The 16,625-nt window shown below is 41.9% G+C and overlaps 1 protein-coding gene across 1 annotated transcript; it reads left to right on the forward strand.

Annotated features, from left to right (window-relative positions):
• Positions 1 to 4,549: 4,549 nt before the first annotated feature.
• LOC124283965 (E3 ubiquitin-protein ligase SIAH1-like) lies at positions 4,550 to 16,290 on the forward strand. The gene is made up of 7 exons (XM_046720015.1): positions 4,550 to 4,646; positions 8,774 to 8,843; positions 9,487 to 9,642; positions 11,183 to 11,315; positions 12,179 to 12,285; positions 14,721 to 14,913; positions 15,600 to 16,290. Exons 2-7 carry the CDS (start codon positions 8,789 to 8,791, stop codon positions 15,781 to 15,783), a joined length of 828 nt encoding a protein of 275 aa, XP_046575971.1. The 5' UTR covers positions 4,550 to 4,646; positions 8,774 to 8,788; the 3' UTR covers positions 15,784 to 16,290.
• Positions 16,291 to 16,625: the final 335 nt, after the last annotated feature.

The following is a 16,625-nucleotide window of genomic DNA, read 5'->3' on the forward strand; positions in this document are numbered from 1 at the left end:
GTTAAAAGGGGATTTCATGTTCAGTTGATTGAAAGGTAAGTCAAAATTTATGTCGTTTATTTTAACTTACTGCAAACCATAGGTATTTTAGTTTAATTTCCACTGCATACCACCAGCCTTGAACCAGATAACTTTATTGTTTGGATAAAATGTCTGTGATCAACATCATCAGCATAGATCTACACAATTAGGATGCCTGATGTGTTTGCCACCTCATGGATCCCGTTAGTTTGCTGGAGACTAGTTCTACCAGTGTCTGAAAAATAACTGTACATGTTCCAATATGGGGACCATGGACACGCACTGAATGTGGCAAGTCTAGATTTCCACAGCTTCAGTTTCATCTGAAAATGAAGAAAGTCTCAGGGCTCCTTTTCATTATATTATATTTTCTTAGTTGTTAGTCTAGGTTTTTGTGGGTTTTGAGTGTTGGCAGGTGGAAGAAAAGACTACCATGTTCATAGATCTAATATTACACTCACGTTGCTAAGTTGTGTGAGATGTTATGGGGAAAATTCCAAGTTGAAACACAAAATATAACCAGAGACCATATACCGACATAACCAAAGGCATTGTTACATACAGAACGAAAAAATGAAGTCACAAAAGATCAATGAATAATAAATACACTATATTAGGATTTCGGTGTTATCAGATAAGTCAGCACTTAAGATTGAAGTCAAGGCATAAAAAGCACTAGTATTGATCTTTAGGTACAGCCATTTGGAAACTCCCAATTCGTCAAATTTGTAAACAACCAGGGGAGGTAACTCTGATCGTCTTTCCTGATAAAATCGGCTTCTCTGTAAATCAACATTTTACCAGCTCTTCGGTTATTTCCTGCCACTAACGGTTTCTGCAAATCTGACAACAATATCTACTGCCTCACTACAAAGAGTGAAAACGATGGAGAAGACTAGTAATAACTATCTGCTAAATTGCGCTGCGGGGAAGCATATGGAAGAAGATTTCTTGGAGAACAGGAAACAAACAATTGTTCTTGATGGGAAATCATCCTCTGAAGCTGACGTAGTATATGGCGCACCGCAGGGCACGGTTATTGGCCCACTCTTCTTTCTTTATATCAACGACCTTCCAATTTCTGTTGACTCTGAAGTACGGCTTTTTGTATCATATTCCTGGACGTGCGTAATGCATCAGACAGTCTCAAACTGCAGAAGGACTTGGATAACCTACAGAAGTGGGAAAAGTACATGGCAAATGGCTTTTAATCCATCAAAATGTCCAGGAAGACGAAAACGCTTCGCCACTCCTACAACCTTCACGGTTTGGACCTAGATACCGCCAAGGACCTGGGGGTCAACATCTCTTGTGACCTTTCCTGGAAAACTCATAATATTGATAGTACTGCAGCCAAGGCCACCAGGACTGTAGGTTTTCTGAGGCACAATCTCAGGGCTTGCCCTGGGCCAGTGAAGGCGTGCGCCTATACCACCCTAGCCTGTCCTATCATGGAATATGCTTCGACAGTTTGGGGCCAACACCAACAGAACTGTATCTACATCTCTGAGAGTACAGAGGCAGGCAGCCAGATTGGTGTGTAATAACTACACTGACCGCGACCAAGGGTGCATCTTGGATGGGAAACGCTTCAAATCAGGAGAGCCAGGGCTCTTTCTTCTTTAAGTGGCCTTCACGGTCATATTCAAAAACGTTGAGGAGAGGATCAGCCAATAACAACATAACACAATTAAGAGGGTAAAAAAAAATCTTTTATGACTTTTGTATTGTATATGGAAAGGCACAAACGTATATGTTGCGAGCGTACTCGCTTTTAAGGAAACATAAAACCACAAAAAGACTTACTGGGAGAGAGAGAGGTGAAATGTATGTGTTTGAGTCCTGGCTCGCAGTGTTTCCATGCTTGTCAGCGTCGTGATATTGCTGGAATATTGCTAAAAGCGGCGTAAAACTAAACTCACTCACAATAATTTGAATTTAAATGCAAATGGTCCAAATCAAGGGTCCAAATCACGGTGTAAGGGACGCACTGGCGGCCCAAACGTCTGAGACCAGGCGCGTAGCAAGCCAGTTTGTTCGTGTATGCCCGATAGGTTGGAAAGCTTTATATTTAGATAGTATTGAGGGCTTGCCCAGCATTTAGCAGCAATCATGTGTAAGCCCGGGCTTTTTTAATATAATGGTAGCTACTCCCCTAGACTGACGTTTAGTTCCTGAATACATATAATTTTGATTGTAACAAATAAACCATTTAAATTGAAAAGGAACCCCAGTGAGACCAGAGCCTGAACCTGAGGAAATCTAGACTTGCTTCATTTAGGGCTTCAGCACTGCAGGGAGGGCTAGGCAGTAGGGAAAATAATGTGGTTCAGGGACTGTGAGACAGACTACTACGCCCCTGGAGGCGCTGCATTTCGACTTGTACAGTTGCGACCCGTTCTGAATAACGTCGTGGATCCGTTTCAGGTTCCGTCTGATTATGACCTTTGGTTTGTCAGCATCCTGCTCGTGATGTTAACACACGTGATTAACGTCTCTCACCAACATCACTTCTTACTGTCCACCTTTCATCCCCTGAAAAACCTTGCATAATGTCTAATACCGACCAACTCTCGTGAGTCCCCTTTTTTCTTTGGTAGAGGTGTTTTGTATTTGGTGGAAGCTCAGTGCCAATGGTAAGAGATTGAGTAAGGTTATACGACTCTCCTAGCATTAGTCTATCAATATTACCGCAGTGTACATCAGACATGGGATTCACGCATTGTAACCTCGAACTCAGGAATCGAAGGTTGGTCCGGTCAGCCATTTGCAGTTGAGTTACGTCTCCAAATGATCGTGAGTTCGAATGCAAAACTTGTCTTCATTGTGTTTCTTTCTTACTTTTAAGTGATATTTTTCTGAGTCCGTGTAAGAGAAACTGGTCAGCCGCCCAGCATCGTGCCTGTAAAAATAAAACGTATTGAACTTCATCAGATTGTCCTCATGGTAACTGCATATGTTTACACACACATACGCACACACACAGATTCAGATTTCTGTACCGAGTTGTAGAGGGCTGAACTTATTAAGAGGAACCTACTGTTAAGTGTCAGCAAGGAGATTCAGTATTCAAGTTCAACTTGACAGTGTTTTAGGTTTGCCGGCAGAATACCTGCGCTTGTGGGTTTTAGGGGTGCTGGGGGTAGTCTGGTGGTTAAAACGTCCGCTCTACACGGCGAACACCCGGGTTGTATTCCCCTCATGGGTGCAATGTGTGAAACCCATGTCTGGTGTCCCCGGTGGTGATATTGCTAAAAGCGGCGTAAGACCAAACTCACCGAGTCGTGGTAAACATCTCCATCCTGCTTCTCCCCTAGCTGTCTGCCCCACCAAGCTGACTCGTCGTCACACAGCTAAAGTTCTGTATATTTAATATCTAATGCATTTATAAAATGAAATATTGTTGTTATTTTGTATTTTGCTATCTGGTAAGCTGCTGTCTTGTATATTATGTAAACGTATACAGTATACGCTTATCTCATGTACCGCCGTTGGCGGCTTCTAGAGCATGAAGAGTTTGAGTTTGAGTTAGAAGTAAAATCTCAGTGAGCTAATCCCTCTCACTCACTCAGTCTCACTAGAAGATAAAGAATACGTTTACATATTCATTCACCCGTGAAGATGAGCGTTACAATCGGTCTTCAATAACCAATGCTTGTTGTAAGAAACGACTAACAGGCTCGCTGATCTGGTCGCCACATGTCATCTGTATATCCCAATTGTAATGCATTTAAAAATGAAATATTGTTGTTATTTTGTATTTTGCTATCTGGTAAGCTGCTGTCTTGTATATTATGTAAACGTATACAGTATACGCTTATCTCATGTACCGCCGTTGGCGGCTTCTAGAGCATGAAGAGTTTGAGTTAGAGTTAGAAGTAAAATGAAACTAATCCCACTCACTCACTAGAAGATAAAGAATACCTTTACATAATCATTCACCCGTGAAGATCCGGGTTACAATCGGTCTTCAATAACCAATGCTTGTTGTAAGAAACGACTAACAGGATCGGGTGGTCAGGCTCGCTGATCTGGTTGCCACATGTCATCGTATCCCAATTGTGTACATCGATGTTCATGTTGTTGATCACTGGATTCACAGCCTGTTACATTTACCCCATAATTCTTTCTTTCCTCGGAAATTTCTTGATGTTGGGAGTGCTCTTTTTGTCTAAACCTGTGTCCATGCATGGCTAAATCTGGAGTTTTGAAAAATAATTATACTTCGTCTACAGTTAGACGTCATTAAAAAAACATTAATTCACATAAGCGCTCGTTTATGGATGGACAGTAAATACACTGCGGCCATTGTAGAATGGCAAATATATGGTATGTTTATATATGGTATAAACTAAGAAAAGTCTGGCCATTTCAGTGTGCAAATTATTTTATAGACAAATTAGGTGTTATGCGAACGTATGCTTCTTTACTCTCAAGAAAACAATGAACCGTTGCGCAGGTGCTCGTTGGGTTATCTCTCTTTGTGAAATAAATTGCCGATGATGGCGCTGCCCAAATATTGTGATACGCAGTTTGTGATGACGTATTGAACAGATTCGGGGAAACACTGACCCTTTATCCGTCTGTCAAAATTGTCCACCTAAACCATCATAGTGGAGGCCACGGTGGGTCAAGTATTGCAGCTGTATTATTCAGCGATTTTGTTATCAGAAAATACTTAAATATATTCTAGCCATCACGATGTTAATGTGGCAAAGGCCGTGACAAGTGAGCATTTCTGCCGCCATGTTCCCGTTCCAATGTTTTCGTTGAGCAATCTCAGATATTTAGGAGAGCATTGTGTTTACATCAATCGAACTTGGCATCTTATCTGATGATATTGACAGATATTCTCCAATATGCAGCTCAGCTGATACATTTACAGGCGATAATATTGCGTTGTAAAGCAAAGGTAAACAAAGTGTCAATAGGAAATCCTAGAATACATCCTATTCCTCATGTTCTCTTGAGTCATTTGTGATTAGCACATATGATTTTAGTTATATCTGATCAGTTACTTCACATTTGTTTTTACTTTTCTTTGACACACATGTAGTATATCTGTTATGTTACGTTTTGACTAGAAAATGAACTGGTAGTTGTGTGACTGTTCTGATAAAATTTGTTTGTGATCAATATAATCTATGTGAGACTCACCTCACGTTGTATCAGTTCCTCATTATAGTGAGTTTCCAAATCATTATGATATAACACTTTTCTTAATCCTTTTCAATCTACATGCATGTATAATGAAGTCTCCTGATAGGAAACTGAAGGTAAGGTATTATCTGTTACATCTACACTTCTGCAGGTCTGAGAAATTGTAAGAGCAGACTCTTCTTGCTATATGGTTGAAGTTCATACATCTCTGTTGTTATGGATGTTTGATCACACATCTTACCTAAGGGGAACCTATGTTATAAAGATGAAATAGTGTTTTAGCTGTCAAGCTTCTCACATTGGGCTAGGACAATAAAAGTTGTTCACTGGTCACGAGGGGGGCATGGGTTATGGTAAGAGTTCTGCCCATAACCCCTGCTTGAAATGTATTCTATTTATTAGGATTATTTCGAGCGTTTGGGGTTAGATTTTAGGGTTAGGTTTAGGTTTAGGTACAGGCTGTTTATTAAAAAAACATAGGCGTATATTCTTAGGCATATAATGATTAAAAATATACGGGGGTTACGGTCGGAAATCTTTCCCAACCCATGCACCCCGAGGGACCAGTGAACAACGTATTAATCTTACCGAACACCTTAATGTTAATTTTGAATTGTTTGAAGCACGGGTACAAAATCCTTGTGTAGCCATCGCTAGATTTTGCTGACAAGAAAAACAGATTTAGAGTTATCTCCCTTCCGTCGATTTGCATTCGCAAAACATTGGTAATTTCCGTACATCATTCGTGATTCAATGTTATTCGAGATAAAGAATTACTACCAGAATTACAGTACAGAATGAGTTGCCATTGACAGCGGGGTACATTGAAATGTCCCTCGCTTGTAAGCGGGGTACATTGAGAATAATAGAAGAACGCTCAGCCAATCAGAAAGCGACATTTATGTGTGAGGTAGGATAAGGAAAGATGTGTGGACATGTTCCTGATATGGATATTGTACATTGACACTGTGCTTCTGGAAGTTGAATTTTGGTATTTCAGACAAAATATGCACATTTGAATATAATGATTAAGGCGTTACATGTTTCATCAAGATATGGAACTAGATTAAATCGTTGATGCTTAATGTGAAATGGGAGATTCCATCTTCCATGATTAAACTCTTCTAATGGAATCACGAAGAGCATAGTGAACATAACAGTTTACAACCTAGTCACTTGACTTGCATGAAATAACTAAAAACTCGGCTTAAATCAACACTCTGAATGGGAGAAGAATTCTAAAGACAGCTTGATATAGATAAATAACCTTTTCAATACTTTCCAACTGAAATTCAGTTACTTGTTCCTGTGATATCTGGGTCGCATATTGAGTTATCCATAAAACTGTATGGGGATCTGTATTATGTATGACTACCAAACTAATATGGTTTGTAATTAACAGACTTTTTAATCATCATTTGTAGATTTGCATCAAAGGTTCATGGCATTCTTGACATGGGGATCATGTCTGTATTGATGTCCTTATGGAAATATAAAAAACAAACAAATAAAACAACTGCAAAAAAATTCTGAAGGAGCCTTAATCCAGTGTAGGAAAGATGTAGAAAATCTAGCCTGTCCACAGGACTGGCAGGTCAAATTATTTACCAGTCCTGCCAAAATCTAGCCTGTCCTCCAAATATAGATAAAACACCTTCGGCAGTAAATATTCAAAAAGGTTATAATCATTATATATATGTAATTGGTTTGCTAAAATTGACCCGACATGAGGACGGACTAGATATGTTTTTAACCCGTCCTCCACAAAATTCACCCGTCTCGGACGTTGGGACGGGCTATCTTTCCTACACTGCTTAATCAATTATAAATTTGACATTTTATTCATACAGTCATCTACAAATAACAAAAGTACAGTTATTCTTTTATAAAACTTACATAGATTACAATTTATAGGTATATCAGGCCTCGTTTCGAAATGTTGACTTAGTCTACGTTGTGTAAGCAGGTTGAAGTAATCTTGTAGTGTTTCTGCACTATTTATCGTGTGATGCACATTGTGATTACTGCCTACAGTGTTGCTGTATCTAGGCTGATTGCTGTGGATGTTGTCATGATTATCTAGTAATCATGATTAATATCAAGGCATTGTAACATTTGTGCACCCCTCTTACCCACCAGTATTTAGCTGTAGCTTCTTTAGTTTCTGTTTTGCTTCATGATGCTACTTTATGTCATTTGGTTTCTGTGTTCGGCTCATCTTGACGTGGGTGGTGGGGTAGCCTAGTGGTTAAAGCTTTGGCTCGTCACGCCGAAGACCCGGGTTCGATTCCCCACATGGGCACAATGTGTGAAGCCCATTTCTGGTGTACCCCGCCGTGATATTGCTGGAATATTGCTAAAAGAGGCGTAAAACTAAACTCATCTTGACGTTGTCAATGTAAAGCATTGCCGTTGGGTTCTTGTCTGTCATCCATCAGTTTCTGGTAGCAAGGGTAAATACTTCTCTGAAAACACCAGCATAACGTGTTCAGTATATCCCATTCCCAGGATTCAACAGTGACAATAAAATTGTGGCCAAAATGTGTAATTATTTTATCTGACATATTGTTTTAATGTTATCAGACTCATCAGATGTGGTTTCATATTAGCTTGGATAGAAATTTATTTGTTAATGTCAAATGTACCCTGAATGTTAGTATAATATCAAACATTTTGGAGGGTACGCTTTACGTTATCACAATTTGGACTAGTACACTTTCTTGGCTACTTTCTGTCCCTGGTCAGATCCACATTCTTTTCGGTAATGTTCCTTTTTGACAAATTCTAGACAAATGTTTTACTTTGATTTGTGGAAAAGTCAGACAACATTGTGTAACAACACCAAAATGATGTTCCTTGTTTGGTTGGATCTGATGGATCAGTTCACGCTTCATTTTAGACATGACTTTTCCACACATTGCCACCAAATCTTGGTGAGCTTCTCTACTTTGGTATTCTGATTATTTATGAGTAGTTGATTTTTATTCTGATATTTTATGTACAAAACACTGAGTAAATTACTTGTACAAATTATGAAAGTTTGGAAAACTCTGTGTATAAATATATGTGTCACATTACCAGGATGTATAGAAAGTTTTGTGGTAACAGAATCATCGACAACATGTATGTGAAGATTACCATATACTGAAGTACTGATATATAGTGTAAGACAGGAAGAATACTGTACTATGGATCGTTTGTTTTCATATCCATTTATATCCATTTCATGAGTAACGTGAAACAGTGAACACAAAGTCTAAAACCATGCATCAAGACAGAATAAGAAGCAGGAAGACGAATACCCTCAAGCCACAGTGGCTGATTCATCTCTGGTGTATGAGTTTAGAGACCTTTGTTGGTTTGTTATGACTGTAGTTTGGAATAATTTGGTATATTTGTTTTCTTTGGACTTTACTTTGTTATTAATCATTTTTGTATTGTAAGAACATTCAACTCTGATTATGAGGATTCTTCATTCTCTTCATAAGCAGCATATTATACAAGTCTGTTTATATTTCTTGAATTGGAAGTTTCGTGCGTTATTTACTGCTTTTCCTGACTTTAAGTGTCAATATTGACTGATTGCTTTCAGATCGCAGAAACCCTGATGATGAACAGGCAGCCTACGTCCGGAGGGAAAGGACGTGGACTCGCCCCGCCATGTAAGTTACATCAGAGAGAGGTTGTGTTGCCAGAATCGGATGATCCTGATTCAGCAGACTAAGTTTGTCAAACAGCAAAAACCGAACTCACCCGCTTGATCACCATACTCACTCTATATAAACCTGATTAGATATATATAGGACACTGACAGTGTTGTGCTTTTAGAGTCCAGCAATGTTAAACAGCTCACATGCTTACTCCCAGTGTTCACCCTTTGTTAAACTGGATATGAGAAATGTTGAGTGCAAGCAGCTTCATGTACACAGAAACTACTGTCACCCCCCATCTGTTACACCAAACAGTTAACCGGAAGGAGTGTGCCCTGCAATGTCATCTTAATCTCATCTTAATCTCTTAATTAACAATCATACCACATGATTCAGTCAATACAGGGCAGTGGGTAGCCTAGAGGTGTAAACGTTTGTTTATCATTCCGAAGACTCGAGGGGGTTGGGGGGCTGGGTTTAGCCGAGTGGTTGAAGGTTCCCTCGCTCACTCCCTCACTCAGCCATTACAAAAGTTCTAGGATTGATGAGATTCACTGTAGATGAACATGAATGATGTAACTCTCACCGAATACTGTCACATCACTATCGTGCCTTGGTGATTTTCTATCTTATTTCCTCTGCTTATTTTCTTCAGTAAATGCCAACAATAACGACCTGGCCAGCTACTTCGAATGCCCTGTCTGCTTCGACTATGCACTCCCTCCCATCATGCAATGTCAGAGTGGTCACATCGTGTGCCAGACATGTCGTCAGAAACTGGCTTCTTGTCCAACATGCCGAGGACCTCTTGGTGAGTATGTCCAGGGATTTATCAAGGAGCTTTAACTGAGCACCAGGCCAACTGGGATATACTAAGTTCTAACTGAGGAAAGTTTATCAACTTGCTGCCAACTTGGGGCGAAATACTGGACTCGTAGCATGCCTGGATAATTCCCTCTCTTAAAGCAGTGATAAGAGATAACATGTTTTATGTTGTTTTAGCACATTACTTATATTGATGTAGCAATACATCGATACTGTATCCCAATGCAAGTCCCAGCTTCAACACCTGTACTACAGTACATCCGATACTTTGCAATGCAAGTTATAGTGTTGCAAGATGTTAATTTCAGTACTATCAGATCTAGACGAATGATGATAATTTTATGGATATACAACTTGGATTCTAATGTTGTTGTCAAGGAAGATGAATGTCCATAAAATTACCATGATTCTTCATCACCTCAACTTCTAAAATGCCCATGAAAGGAAAGAAAATATCAGAATGGCAAAACTGAACATCACCACCTTATGTACTGCTTCAGGATACAAATTGTTGCAACTATACAGGGATTTACATGGAGTCCTGAATTTGAGGGTCCCTGGGACTCAAACTCTTAATTTTCAGGGGCCCTGGACAACAAAATGGGGGTCCCAGACACTTAAATATTATCATTAATACTGTTATTGTATTGTGTATCATGATCACTACATTGTTACAGTAATTAAATTGCAAATGATACCATAACCCAGCTAGTAGCAAACTCAGTGATAACTTATTGTCACTTGATTGGAATTTTTACAAAATGTATTCGGACCTTTTCTGAGTCCCTGTGGACACTTATAAATTTGGTTGTGTCCATTGTCAATTTGTATGCGTATAGGACGCAGGAATTCGCGTCCTGTAAATCCCTGACTAAGGCATCAGGATACATATCTTATCACCAGGCCATATTCTTATGTCTAATGATTTATGAGATAATGTTTGAACGACTGTTGAATGATAATCTCAAACGGTTTTCCTGTTTTCTTTTTGTTCTACTCAGTGAGCAAAACAAGGATAGAATAACTAATGTAAACCAAAATATGTTAATTGTCTGGTCTGGTAATCCATGTGGCTTTTCCTAAACTGGATATTTGCAAAATACTTTAATCATATTCAGATATAACTGATATTTGTTTGGTTAGGTATGCATAATAAGCAATACGTAATATTATTCCCTGTGTTATGATTACACAATGCCATTTAGAAAGTGGTCAAATGTAACATAATTATGGTATATTTGGAATTACACTTTCTCAGTAAAGTACTTAGTACTTTTGTTGGGTTGAGTCCCATCCAGGATTTGATACGTTATATACCCTATGTTGTTCAAGAGGGGTGATGTCAATTCAGTCAACTGATGATGTGATTTGATTGATTGATTGGTCGGTCGATCGATTGTACTTGTATATGTATGTTGCTTCTCTGATAAGATGGCAGGTAAATGAGGAGAGGTTATGAATTATTTATATACTCTTCAAGGTGAGTTTACACCCAATTCACTCACTCACTCGCTCTATATTTCCAGGAAACATCAGGAATCTAGCCATGGAGAAGGTTGCAGCTACAGTGAATTTTCCCTGCAAATATTCCAACAATGGCTGTTTGATGACGTTGTTACATACAGAAAAGACAGACCATGAAGAAACATGCGAGTTCAGGTCAGTCAGAATAACACAGATAGAATTAGGTTCTCAAATAAAAAATGCATTTAGATTTAGAGGATGAGGATGTTATGACTGATAGGATAGACACCCAACACCTGGTGTTATGTTTTACTTGTTCTGTTGTTTGGATGTTGTTTAATGCTGCCCTTGCCATATTCCAGCCATATGATGGTGGCCTGTCATTAATCAAGTGTGGACCACACTATCTAGTGATTGGCACCATGACCATCGGTCTATATCAAGTCAGCATGCCAAACCTCCTTGTTCATTTCCAACAGCAGGGGTGGAAATAACCCATTGCCCGACGCCCGAGTCCAGTGTTTTTTTCTGTCAGGCTAGCAAATTTGTATATCACACTGTACCGGTGTCCAGTTGACTTTCCAATATTAATTATGTTGTTTATTTATAAAATCAACAAGAAAACGGCCGGTATAGTGGAAAAATTATCAGGGCAAGTGATTTTACATGTTCCACTGTACCGGAGTACACTAGCAATTTTAAAGTTATTTCCACCCTGAACATTCATAGGTTGCTGTGAACCTGGTGATCGCCAGGGGTTCAAGTGATCATAGGCCTGATTACACCCACTGTGATTATTCTAGGAAGACTACTAGCCCAGTATGAAAACAGAAAACCATTGTGGCAGTTTAAAAATATTATTACTGGCAAACTTGAGCATGAAAATCCAAGAGTTGCTATCATTTGCCTTATGGTGATCATTTTAGATTGAAGGGATACTTATATTTGAATACTTATTGGGGCAAGCTCTTGGACCCCACCTTAGTTTTGACTGGCGTGTAAGTAGTGAAGCCAACCAGCTGCTGTGTTGTATTGAGTTATGCATGTTGTTGATTCAGGCCATATACCTGTCCGTGTCCTGGAGCATCGTGCAAGTGGCAGGGTTCCCTGGAGAATGTGATGCCTCACCTCATGCAGTCTCACAAGAGTATAACCACACTACAGGGTGAGTCAGTACAGCATGGTACATTGTAAGAGTACTTGACATGACAGGATGAGTTGGTACACCACACCACAGGGTGAGTCAGTACTCGTGACTACAGGATGAGAGTACTCCACATGGCAGGGTGAGTCAGTCCACCACACCACAGGTTGAGTCAGTACAGCACACTAATTGGGGAGTCAGTACAGCACACTAATTGGTGAGTCAGTACAGCACACTAATTGGTGAGTTATTACACTACACCACAGGGTGAGTCAGTGCATTACACTACACCACAGGGTGAGAGTCAGTACACCACACCACAGGGTGAGTCAGTACACCACACCACAGGGTGAGTCAGTACACCACACCACAGGGTGAGTCAGTGCACCACACCACAGGGTGAGTCAGTACACCACACCACAGGGTGAGTCAGTGCACCACACCACAGGGTGAGTCAGTACACCACACCACAGGGTGAGTCAGTGCACCACACCACAGGGTGAGTCAGTACACCACACCACAGGGTGATCAGTCACACCACACCACAGTGCACACCACACCACAGGGTGAGTCAGTACACCACACCACAGGGTGAGTCAGTGCACCACACACAGGGTGAGTCAGTACATTGACCACACCACAGGGTGAGTCAGCACACCACACCAGTACAGCACACTAGTGTGGTCAGTACACCACACCACAGGGTGAGTCAGTACAGCACACTACAGGATGAGGGTGAGCTCCACACCACACCACAGGGTGAGTCAGTCCACCACAGGGTGAGTGCACCACACCACAGGGTGAGTCAGTACACCACACCACAGGGTGAGTCAGTACACCACACCACAGGGTGAGTCAGCACACCACACCACAGGGTGAGTCACACCACACCACAGGGTGAGTCAGTACACACACACACACCACAGGGTGAGTCAGTACACCACACACCACAGGGTGAGTCAGTACACCACACCCAGGATGACACCACAGTACACCACACCACAGGGTGAGTCAGTACACCACACCACAGGGTGAGTCAGTGAGTCAGCACACCACACAGGGTGTCAGTGCACCACACCACAGGGTGAGTCAGGGTGAGTCACCACACCACACCACAGGGGTCAGAGTCAGGGTGACCACAGTGCACCACACACCACAGGGTGAGTCACACACCACAGGGTGAGTCCACACCACAGGGTGAGTCAGTGCACCACACCACAGGGTGAGTCAGTACACCACCACACAGGGTGAGTCAGTGCACCACACCACACCACACCACAGGGTGAGTCAGTACACCACACCACAGGGTGAGTCAGTACACCACACCACAGGGTGAGTCAGTACACCACACCACAGGGTGAGTCAGTGCACCACACCACACCACAGGGTGAGTCAGTACAGCACACCACAGGGTGGTCTCAGTACACCACACCACAGGGTGAGTCAGTACACCACACCACAGGAGTCAGTAGCACCACACCACAGGGTGAGTCAGTACACACACACAGGGTGAGTCAGGGCACACCACACAGTCACACACACCACAGGGTGAGTCAGTATACCACACCACAGGGTGAGTCAGTACACCACACCACAGGGTGAGTCAGTACACCACACCACAGGGTGAGTCAGTACACAGGGTGAGTCAGTACAGCACACCACAGGGTGAGTCAGTACAGCACACCACAGGGTGAGTCAGTACAGCACACCACAGGGTGAGTCAGTACACCACACCACAGGGTGAGTCAGTACACCACACTACAGGGTGAGTCAGTACAGCACACCACAGGGTGAGTACAGTACAGGGTGAGTCACACCACACACTACAGGGTGAGTCAGTACACCACACACCACACCAGGGTGAGTCAGCACACTACACCACAGGGGTGAGTCACAGCACACTACAGGGTGAGTCAGTACACCACACTAGTAGTACCACACCACAGGGTGAGTCAGTACACCACACCACAGGGTGAGTGAGTCAGTACACCACACCACAGGATGAGTCAGTACACACACAGGGTGAGTCAGTACACCACACCACAGGGTGAGTCAGTACACCACACTACAGGGTGAGTCAGTACACCACACCACAGGGTGTCAGTACACCACACCACAGGGTGAGTCAGTTCACCACACTACAGGGATAAGTCAGTACACCACACTACAGGGTGAGTCAGTACACCACACTACAGGGTGAGTCAGTACACCACACCACAGGGTGAGTCAGTACACACACACACAGGGTGAGTCATTACAGTACACCACACCACAGGGTGTCAGTACAGCACACTACAGGGTGAGTCAGTACAGCACACTACAGGGTGATTTAATACACCACAAGATGACTCCTAAGTATTTACAGTAGCCAAGTAGTATTGTATTAAACCGGGGAAGCTGTGTAGTATTGTAGGAGCTAGTATTACCAGCTGAGTGATGCCATGTGTTTGTTGCAGGTGAAGACATTGTGTTCCTGGCCACAGACATCAACCTGCCTGGGGCAGTGGACTGGGTGATGATGCAGTCATGCTTCGGTCAGAACTTTATGCTAGTGCTGGAAAAACAAGAAAAATATGATGGATTACAGATGTTTTATGCCATTGTACAGTTAATAGGAACACGGAAACAAGCGGAGAATTTTGCATACAGGTATGTGATTCCACCCAGCATGTCAGACTGTTGAAAAAAATGGTGAAATAGGTCCCTGGTTTTCTGTTGCTTGTCAAATCGTGGGAACCTAGATCAGAATAGGTGCCCAGATTTCTACTGCTTGTCTCTGGGGTATCAGAGGTACAATAGGTCCCCAGCGCTCTCAGTTGCTTGTCTCACTGTAGGGACGGGGTAGAAAAGGACCCCCAGAACTCTATTGTCTGTCCTACCATGGGGACTGAGCTTACAAACAAATGTTGCTAGTCACACTGTATGGACTGGGTAGAGTAGGTCCCCAGCGCTGTCAGTTGCTAGTCACACTGTATGGACTGGGTAGAGTAGGTCCCCAGCATGAGAGGGGACAAATTACGTTGGGTGACCAGATACGGTGAATCCGTTGTTTCCGTGTTGTTGTGCTCTATAGACGTCAGATGTTGCTGATATGAAGACAACCACTGGTTTGTTCTTGACAGTTTCTACAGCCTGCTGTACTATTAGCTGGAATATTGCTCCTGTTGACTTCATTATGTCTCAGTCAGCGTTTTACAAGCCTAGCGTGGCTTGTGAAAGAGTCTTTACCATCTGTTATTTCCATTTGATCAGGTTTGGGGCCTTGAATTTTTCTAGTAGATGTCTCATCTTGCCTGTGCATGCTAGTCATTTTCTGACAAAAATATGTTTTGCAGACTAGAGCTAAACGGTCATCGGAGACGTCTTACATGGGAGGCAACTCCGCGAAGCATTCACGACGGCATCCAGTCAGCAATCATGAGCAGTGACTGCCTGGTGTTTGACACCAACATCGCACAGCTGTTCGCAGACCATGGCAACCTTGGAATTAATGTTACAATATCCGTCTGTGAAAGATAGAGGGATCTGCTGGAGTCACTACTGTTTGATATCACCCTTGTACATAGACTTGTAAGATTATATTGTACATTTGATCTAGACGTCCACGGACGGAGCAGCTGACACATCATCAGTGGGTGCATATACCTCAAAATTACCCTGGCTCTCATGGGGAGGGGCCGAGATATAGACTGCTTGGGGTAACGATAAAGTGACCCGTTCCACAAGCAGATCCTGGCCCAAATACATAGCATACAATGTGGACAAACATTGGTAAGGACTGATTATTTCCATGGTATTCATAACTGAAGAAGACGATTTTGACGAAATCTCATGCAGGATTTGACAAACACGATTTGCCACGTGCCAGCAGGACAAGTGTTGCGGAAAAGGACTGCTGCCGAATTTATTAGGCAACTCTTGGTGGTTGGTTAGATCAGTGGTAAAGATTTTTTTCATGATGCCAAAGACCTGTGTTTCATTCATCACGTAGGTGCAACATGTGAAGCACTTTTCTGGTGGTGTTGCTGGAATCAGAGGCCCAGATAAGCTGCGTATCCGGGTAAAATACGCATAGAAAATTTCCAATTACGCATTGAAAAATAATTGTTGCGTACCAATTACGCATTTACAATGTTAGATACACAAAAAGTTTAAAACAAATGCGTACGGAATATATTTATAAAAATCGCTTGCGTAATGAAAAAGACATCGATTGCTATCAAGTTGTACTATTAGTATAGGACTAGTATTGTGCTGTCAGTATTGGATAAGTGATGTTTTTATGAAATCATTTCCATTATATTTAAGTTGGTTTTGATTAGGTATGACATGAGGCAGAACATACCTGCTTAGTAAACTTA

The sequence above is a fragment of the Haliotis rubra genome, unplaced genomic scaffold (genome assembly GCF_003918875.1).
Source record: "Haliotis rubra isolate DU_JTF1 unplaced genomic scaffold, ASM391887v1 Scf326, whole genome shotgun sequence".
Classification (NCBI taxonomy): domain Eukaryota; kingdom Metazoa; phylum Mollusca; class Gastropoda; order Lepetellida; family Haliotidae; genus Haliotis; species Haliotis rubra.